This window comes from Nomascus leucogenys, chromosome 2, assembly GCF_006542625.1.
Source record: "Nomascus leucogenys isolate Asia chromosome 2, Asia_NLE_v1, whole genome shotgun sequence".
NCBI classification, from domain to species: Eukaryota; Metazoa; Chordata; class Mammalia; order Primates; family Hylobatidae; genus Nomascus; species Nomascus leucogenys.
Genome location: NC_044382.1, coordinates 39234434 through 39243185, shown reverse-complemented (window position 1 = coordinate 39243185; position 8752 = coordinate 39234434). Strand labels below are relative to the sequence as shown.

The 8752-nt window shown below is 54.3% G+C and overlaps 2 protein-coding genes across 3 annotated transcripts in view; one reads left to right on the top strand and one right to left on the bottom strand.

The window, feature by feature from the left end:
• The first annotated feature begins 1087 nt into the window (after positions 1-1087).
• SMIM33 (small integral membrane protein 33) lies at positions 1088-3799 on the top strand. Its single transcript, XM_030828310.1, has 2 exons — positions 1088-1214; positions 2614-3799. Exons 1-2 carry the CDS (start codon positions 1206-1208, stop codon positions 3001-3003), a joined length of 399 nt encoding a protein of 132 aa, XP_030684170.1. The 5' UTR covers positions 1088-1205; the 3' UTR covers positions 3004-3799.
• Positions 3800-5608: 1809 nt separating this feature from the next.
• Positions 5609-8752, bottom strand: part of STING1 (stimulator of interferon response cGAMP interactor 1) — a 7288-nt gene continuing 4144 nt past the window's right edge. For both annotated transcript variants that reach the window (XM_030828299.1, XM_030828306.1), the window contains 3 exons: positions 8352-8590; positions 7410-7596; positions 5609-6533 (listed from right to left, as the gene is read on the bottom strand). In XM_030828299.1, the coding sequence (XP_030684159.1) occupies positions 6340-6533; positions 7410-7596; positions 8352-8590 (620 nt within the window). In that variant the 3' untranslated portion in view covers positions 5609-6339. The remainder of the gene's footprint in view (positions 6534-7409; positions 7597-8351; positions 8591-8752) is intronic.

Sequence of the window (8752 nt, the reverse complement as noted above, 5' to 3'; positions counted from 1 at the left end):
TGTAGTGACACGAACATGGCTCATGGTCTTTGACCTCCTGTGCTCAGTGATCCTCCCACCTCAGCCTCCCAAGTAGCTGGGACTATGGGTATATACCATCACGCCCAGCTAATTTTTAAATTTTTTGTTGAGATAAGGTCTCACTATGTTGCCAAGACTGGTCTTGAACTCCTAGCCTCAAGTGATCCTCCTGCCTTGGCCTCCCAAAGTGCTGGGATTAGAGGCATGGGCCACCACACCCGGCCAATAAACATCAAATTCTATGAGATGTTTATCCCTGTGGTGAGAAGGAGGGGAGAGGTCAGGAAGTGAGGGCTTCTGTTTTCATTGTAATGTTAATATTTTAAAATAAATGTGACAAACTATTGAGAGAAGACAGAGCTGGTGGTTGAGGCTTGGAGATTTAGAGACTTATTATGTATTTATTAAAGAGAGAATGTATCTGCAGTTTCCATTGTGTTTGAAATATTGTATTTAAAGGCCGGGCATGGTGGCTTACACCTGTAATCCCAGCACTTTGGGAGGCCGAGGCGGGTGGATCACGAGGTCAGGGGTTCAAGACCAGCCTGACCAACATGGTGAAACCCCGTCTCTACTAAAAATACAAAAATTAGCTGGTCATGGTGGTGGGCGCCTGTAATCCCAGCTACTCAGGAGGCTGAGGCAGGAGAATTGCTTGAACCTGGGAGGTGGAGGTTGCAGTGAGCCCAGATCACGCCACTGCACTCCAGCCTGGGTGACACAGCGAGACTCCATCTAAAAAAAAAAAAAAAGAAAAGAAAAGAGAAATACTGCATTTAGAAAGAAAAGATCAAAGGACCATAACTCCAGGAAACGGTTAAGGCGAGGAGCCAGCATGACTTGGTGGGGGGCAGGTTGGGTTGGGGCTCTAGCCAGGCTTCTGAGATCTGGTGGAGGAGGGGTGGGCAGGCACACCCAGGCTCCTGAAGCTGGCAGGGGGCATGAAAGGAGGTGCCAAGGAGGAAGATTAAGGTACTATCAGAGTTAAGGGCAGAGCCCAGGGTAGCCCAGATGTTCCCGGAAGGAAGTGCAAGCACAGGAGAGCGGTGACAGTGTGTGCACAGGGTGTGTGCCCATGGGCCTCGTAGACGTGGCAGCTCCGGGTAGGGGCTGAGTTAGGGTGGCCAGCCCTCCTTTACCCAGCTGGCTGCCAGTCCCAAGGGAGCCCTGTGCCGGCCCGGACAATGCACCAGGTAGACTCTGCTCACTCCTTCCTGCCAGGCTGGGCTGACTCCCTGCAGGGGCCCCCTGTCTGTCACCAGCCTTAGCTTCCCCTTTTCCTCTGCACATCTAGAGCTGCTTCCCCACCCCCTGCCCTGGGAACTTTGTGGCCTGGGACCCAGAGATGCTTGCAAGGTAGGGAGGGGGGTGTGCTTTTCCACAGGCAAAGGGATGCATGTGGGAGATGGGATAGTGTGGACAGGGGGATTGAGGGGCTAAAGGACATGAGTTTGTCCTGGGAAGCCTTTCCTGGCCTACTCATGGGGAGGGCCATGCTGAGGGTGCAGGGTTAGAGGGAGGGGCTCCACCCGCTAAGATTTGTTCCAGGATGGCCCATCTGGGAAGGGGAAGCTAGGGAGGAAAAGTTTCCTGGGCCTGTGAGGACCTCAGCTCTAGGGTTTACAGTTTTGCCTTTTGCTACCTTCACTACAATGCCACCACCCCCATCCAATACCCAGCAGGGTGGAGTCAGACAGGGGTACAGATCATGGCCCCCAGCTTTTGGTAGAAGAACACTGGGACTTTGACAGAGGAAGACTGACACAGGGTCTCCTCAATCCATCCTGGGCAGAGCCAGGAGTCCACACTGGGCACCCCCTCTCCTCCAGGACCCCAGAACCTGATGCTGAGACCTCGGCAGGGTGGCGGGGATACAGTTATGGGATGAGGCATCCCCCTGCCTTCTAAGTTCAGGTCTCCTCTACCTCTACCTCTCCCGCTGCCAGGGCACCACCTGTCTGTCTTCTGTGTGAGTGGGGAGTAAGGGGAGCCTAAAATGCTGGACAAGGACCCCCTTTCCCCAGGACTTTAAGAAGCAGGTGCTCTCTGCCCACTGCCTAGGATGTGGGGACAGCAGCCCATGGCATGCCAAGACTCTCGACCCAGGGCACAGGATCTATTTAGGAATTTTGCTGGAGACATGGGAAGAGGGGACAGTGGGAGGAAACTTGGGGGGCCAAACTGTATACGCTGGACTGTGATGAAGCCAGCACTCTCTTTGTCCCTGTCTGAATGTCTTTGTCTCCCTGTGTCTGTTTCTTTTTTCTCTGTCTCTGTCTCTATCTTTATTTCTGTCTGTTTTTATGTGCCTTTTTCTTTCCCCTTTCCTCCTTCTTTCTCCCTCTCTGTATCCCCCTCTGCCTTTTCTGCCTTTTTCTTTTATCGTCTCTGCTGCCATGTGGTTTACCTCTGTATTCTCTGCCTCTCTCCAGGTCTTTACTCTGACTTTTTGTCTTTCTGTCTTTGTCTTTGGTCCCTCCCGCCCTCAACCCCCTGCCTCAGGTTCCTTTGGGTGTTTGTCTCTTTCTATTTTGGTATTTTTCTGTGTGTATACATCCATGTCACCCTCTCTCTCTGCCACTCTCCTCCCAGGCTGGCCACTACTCCTGGCCTTCTCCAGCTGTGAACAGTTCATCAGAGCAGGAGCCCCAGAGGCAGCTTCCGGAGGTGCTAAGTGGCACCTGGGAACAACCTCGAGGTGACGGGCTGCCTGTGGTCACCGTCATCGTCGCTGTCTTTGTTCTGCTGGCAGTCTGCATCATAGTGGCAGTCCACTTTGGGCCAAGGTTGCACCAGGGACATGCCACTCTCCCTACAGAGCCACCGACCCCAAAGCCAGATGGTGGCATCTACCTCATCCACTGGCAGGTGCTGGGCCCCCAAGACAGTCCTGAAGAAGCACCATGGGGCCCTCTTGTTCCTGGCTCCTGCCCTGCACCAGATGGACCCAGGCCCAGCATCGATGAAGTCACTTATCTGTAGGAGGGAGACTTTGGAAAGTTAGCCTGACCTAGCTCAGAACAAGAAACCGGGCAGAGAACTAGGGCAAAAGCAAATTGGAGCCTGGGCATCAGAGCGTCGGAAGGGCACACTGGACTCAGCTGGAGCTACTCTCTCAGAACATTTATAGAGAAAGCCCTGTGGTGGGCAGGAGAATCAAAGCTTGAGGGCCCTGCCCAGAAACATGCTGCAGGAGGCCTTCCTGGGGCCCAGGGCCACCTCACAAAGTCCCTCCCTCCTCTTCAGGGACCACCAGACCCCTGAATCTCCTTTTCTGAGTCTCTGCCCCTTCATTGCACCCTTAATCTCCTTCCTTTGTAATGTGAATTCAACTCGGGAGATTCCAGCACCTCCCCCAAGCAGGAATGTCAGAGGCCCCGTGGAGCGGCCCTCATCCTACAAAGGCCAGCCAAGGAGAGCTCAGGCGGAGAAACTGGGATCTGCCTTCCCTGAGACTCACTGGGCTTAGGGAAGTGACGAACGTCTGTTCTCCTTGGGGCAGTCAGTCAGGGACAGTCCTTCTGCTGTTAGGGCCCAGACCTTGTTGACAAGCTCCAAAGTCCTTGTAAGCCCAAGCACAATTTATAGTTCAAAGATTGGCTTTCAAAGGCCCCCACTGACTCTGTCTTGCCTCCCCAGAAGGGATAGGGGGAATTTGGGAGCCTCTCATTGCCTCCCACTTTCTGTGTGCCTGGGCCTGTTGGAACAAGCCTAGAATGTACCACAGGACATTTCCCAGATCTTTCCGGCTGATGAGAAAACAGGAAAGGAAAAGGAGCTCCATGGAACTTGTTTGGGGAAGGAAGGAGTGGGGTGGGGACCACTCTCAGCTGTGGGAGGGCCTGGGTCTAGTCAGCAGGGGGGTCAGGATGATGCATCCAGAAGCCAGGAAGACAAAACTGGGCCTCCTGGTGGCTCAGTGCCTGCTGATGGCACTGCCTTCCCCAGCACCTCTGCATCTTACTCATCTGCAGTCAAGAACACGCAGACAGACATTTACGGCAGGACCTCTGGTGCTCTACCCTGGGGAACTCCTGGGGAAAAGAAGTCCCCTGGGGGCATTGGCAAGACCCCAGCACAGTCAGGGAGGCTGGAAAATAACAGAAGATAAAAAGGAACAGAGGTGGGGATTGCAGTGTGTGCAGAGGACAGGCTTGCCTCCTTTGGGATTGGGGAGAGGCAGCTAAAGTGTTAATAGCTGCCCCTTGTTGTGGGTCTATGTGCTGGACACCAGGCTTCTCTGTGGACCTACAGATATGATACCATTCACTCCTCACAACAACCTCCAGGGGAGGGGCCACTGCTATCCCCGTTTTACACTTGGGGAAACTGAGGATTATCAAGATACCTAGGTAGACACAGGTCCTAAGTGGTGGGGTCAGGATTTGAAGCTGGGGCCATCAGACTCCACAGCCTAAGCCCCATGATAGGTACTGGATGGATTGGAAAGGCCTTTGATTCTGGGCTGGTTTCTAGTATACAAGCCACTGGCGTGATGATGGAGGATCTTCAGGCCTTGAGGACAGGGTGGGATACTTAGGGAGAGTAGGGACTGTTCCCCCTTGACTCCCTTGGCTCTGCCGTCCTTAGGGGCAGCCAGTTCCTTCTGACCCATGTGTGTCTGTGTGGAGCATTTCTCTACAGTGATGCTGTACTCAGAAATGTGTATTGAGCCTTTGTGACCAAAAAAAAAAAAAAAAAAAAAAAAAAAAACAGGCCAGGTACGGTGGCTCACACCTGTGATCCTAGCACTTTGGGAGGCCAAGGTGGGAGGATCACCCAAGGTCAGGAGTTCAAGACTAGCCTGGCGAAACCTCTTCTCTACTAAAAATACAAAATTAGCCGGGCATGGTGGTGGTGCATGTCTGTAATCCCAGCTACTCGAGAGGCTGAGGCAGGAGAATCGCCTGAACCCGGGAGGCGGAGGTTGCAGTGAGCCGAGATGGTGCGGTTGTACTCCAGACTGAGTGACAACAGCAAAACTCCAACTCAAAAAAAAAAAAAAAAGGGTGGGAGGGAGGGAATGACCCCAGCCTGGTAAGACAAATGGAACTAACAGAGATGGGCTGCCTTCCCTCCCAGATGGGAACAGCTGCACCACCACAGCGTTGAATCAGTGGCTCAGTTGTAACCGTGATGGTGGAAGGTATGGCACGGCAGCTGGCTGTGCTGTCCAAGGCCCTCCAGGGACTGTCCCATCTCATCACACAAACTCTTTCCCCCTTGTGCCTTTGCAGGCTCTCTCATCTGGCACCTATAGTGACACCTGCTCCTTTGAGTGGCCCCTTGCCCAGGACACAGCTGTGTACCCTCATGGCATCATCTGTGTGCCGGCTCAGGCCAGCCTATGGTCCCTGCCCCCCAAGCCTCTCACTGAAGAGAAAGGCACTGAAAGGACAGGTGCCCTCAGCCCAACTGGTAGGCTCTGTCCAGATGGTAAATGACACCCAGCACCCTGCTGCCCTGTACCAGGATGAGGAGGGGTGCAGGGAGGCATGCATGTGCAGGCAGGTTTGGACATTAGGGATAGTAATTCCCATCTGTTATATCGGTCAGAGTCCAGCAGGAAAAAGACAACACACTCACATTGGGTAATCTGAGGTGTGCTTTAAAAAAGGACCGTTGAGAAAGGGGTGGAGTATAAGGAAACCGCAAGTGAGAGGGAGTACTCTAGTGGGGTGGGGGTGCCAATACACAGCTAGGCTTAAGGGGCCAGAGAAGGAAGTGGTGCCAGAATCCTAGAGATAGTCATGATTACGCAAGAGTTGCCCGGCAGGAGAATCCACAGCAACCTTGATGCTGCAGGGTGGGAGCCGGGGGATTCACTACCCCAAACTCAGCCTCCTCCTCCCCTCCATTCTTCTGCTGGGGCTCCCCAATAATGGAACATGACCAGGAGCCAGAGGGCAAAGGAGCCTGTCGATACTATCGAGAGAGTTCGGCGTCCCCGGGTAGAGGAAGGGGAGAAGGGTGGGGAGTGGGTCTGGAAGTTCCCATGAAAGACACCTGGCACACCCCTAAGTACCTAGCATCCAAAGTTTATGGAAAACTTCCACACACTCAGTCCTCACAACAACCGTGAGGGAGGTAAGGCAGTGATTATGATCCCATTTCACAGGCTGAAGACACGGAGGCTCAGAGAGGGGAAACGACTGGCCCAGGGGGACAGGACTCATCTTAAGATGTCAAGTCCTGGACCCTTCCCTGCAAGGCCCCCTGTGGAAGGAAATAGCTCTGCTGGACATTCAGCCACTGAAGAAAGCCCCCAGTCCAGAGGCTTGGAGACCACTGGAGGCTCTGGCCTCGTGACCCTGGGTCTCAGGAGAAATCCGTGCGGAGAGGGAGGGGCTTTTCCAGTCCACTGATGAGGAGCTCAGGCTCTTGGGACATCGTGGAGGTACTGGGCACCGCTGAGGTCTTCAAGCTGCCCACAGTAACCTCTTCCTTTTCCTCCTGCCGCAGGTGCCGGAGAACTTCCTGGGACAGCGAGAAGCTGCTGTCATCTGCAGGTTCTGGAACAGGGAGATAGGGGAGAGAGGAGTGAGGATCTTACACATTCCCACTCGAACACACCTAGAGGACTTGCTGGGAAGATCCCCTAATCCTCCCTACCCCCTCTTCCTACCCACCCCCCAGCCACCGGGACTAGAGTTTCATGGAATCCTAGCGGTAGAAGTGGTTTCAGGCCCAGCGCAGTGGCTCACGCCTGGAATCCCAGCACTTTGGGAGGCCGAGGCAGGTGGATCACGAGGTCAGGAATTCGAGACCAGCCTGGCCAATATGGTGAAACCCCGTCTCTACTAAAAATACAAAAATTAGCCAGGCATGGTGGCGGGCGCCTGTAGTCCCAGCTACTTGGGAGGCTGAGGCAGGAGAATCGCTTGGACCCGGGAGGTGGAGGTTGCAGTGACCCGAGATCGAGCTTCTTCACTCCAGCCTGGGCAACAGAGTGAGACTCCATCTCAAAAAAAAAAAAAAAAGTGATTTCAGAGAGAATGAAATTCCACCCTCTCACTTTTAAAGCTGATGTTCAGAGAGGAGCAGAAACCTGCCTGAGGTCACACAGTGAGGGAGTAGCAGAGCCAAGGCTGCAACGCCAGTCTCCTGTGCCCAGTACATACTGGCCTGGGACTCTCCTGTTTCCTCTGGAATCCTAGATGAAGTGAGGGGCCCCTAGAACCCACCTCTTCAAGCTCCCCTGAGGGATTACAGTCAAAGACCTAAAAAAGCAATCTGGTGTGCTGGGAAGCGGGGGCTTCTCCCAGGGAAGGAAGGACAGGCCCAGGGCGTGGTGCTCCATAGCCCCTTCTGACTCTTTGGGAGACCCTGGGACCCCTGACTCCTCCTGCCCTCCAGCCTATCAACCCCTCACCCTATCAACCCCTCACCCTGGTAGGCAATGAGGCGGCAGTTGTTCTGAGACTCAGGGGCATCTGCCAGGATGTCCTCAAGTGTCCGGCAGAAGAGTTTGGCCTGCTCAAGCCTATCCTCCCGGCTAAAGCCAGCTTGACCGTGTTGTGACATGGCAAACAAAGTCTGCAAGGGGGTGGCGTACTCCAGGACACAGGTGCCTGCCTGGAGGAGGTAAGAGGAAGACCAGACTAAGCCAGGGGCCAGGCGGATGGAGAATGGAGGGTCCAGTCCAGGCTCTGGCCCCCAGTGCCACGGGCTGAGGCCCCACTCCCTCAGCCTGTAACGATAGAGTCTTGGGAGGTGGCCACCCTAATGGGGTCTATGCTGTCTGGCCTGCCTTTGCCTCTGATACCCAACTCTGAAATCAGGGACAGAGCTGGGCTAAATTTACCCTTCACAGATCCTTCTCCTAAGATCCTAGGGCAAGACCCGAGGCTGTCAACTGCTCCAGCTGGGAATCAGGTCTGGGGCTGGGCTCTGGGTTCAACTCTGGTCTGGGTTCCCCTGCACCCACATGAAATCCTTCAGATGTTCTCACAGCCTTCGTCTGGGGCAGCTTTATAGTCAAGAGCATGGTACAGTCAAGTTTAAATCGTCCACTTTCCTACGGTGTCTCTGAGCCTCAGTGTCCTCCTCTGTAAAGTGGGAATGCTAACAGTCCCTACCCCATAGGGTGGTGGTGAGAATTCAATGAGGTGATCAGATGACACACCCAGAATAGCATCCAGATTGTAGTAAGTGCTCAATAAATGTTACTCATCATTATCATTCAGAGCGGAACCCTGCCCAGATCTGGGACCAGCTAGGGACACCAGAGCTCAGAGAAGGGCAGTGAATTTTCATCAGTGCTTGGCTAGGGCCCAGGGTTCTGAGGTCCTGACCCCTCCCCAGGGACCCCCACTCCTCTGCACACTTACCCGCTGCCCGTTCTCCAGAAGCTCATAGATGCTGTTGCTGTAAACCCGATCCTTGATACCAGCACGGTCAGCGGTCTGCTGGGGCAGTTTATCCAGGAAGCGAATGTTGGGGTCAGCCATACTCAGGTTATCAGGCACCCCACAGTCCAACGGGAGGAGAATATACAGCCGCTGGCTCACTGCACCCCGTAGCAGGTTGTTGTAATGCTGATTGTAAGTTCGAATTCGGGCCTGGAGCCCTGGGGCAGAGAAGCCCAAGAAGTCATTCCTGCTAACCGTATTTCCCACCTGATTCAGGAGTGAGACCCAGGTCATTGGCCCCCTCAGTGTGTGGGTGCCAGAGAATGGAGAGTCCAGTGCACTCTCATTGTACAGGAGGCCAGGAGGGGCAGCGCCTCCAA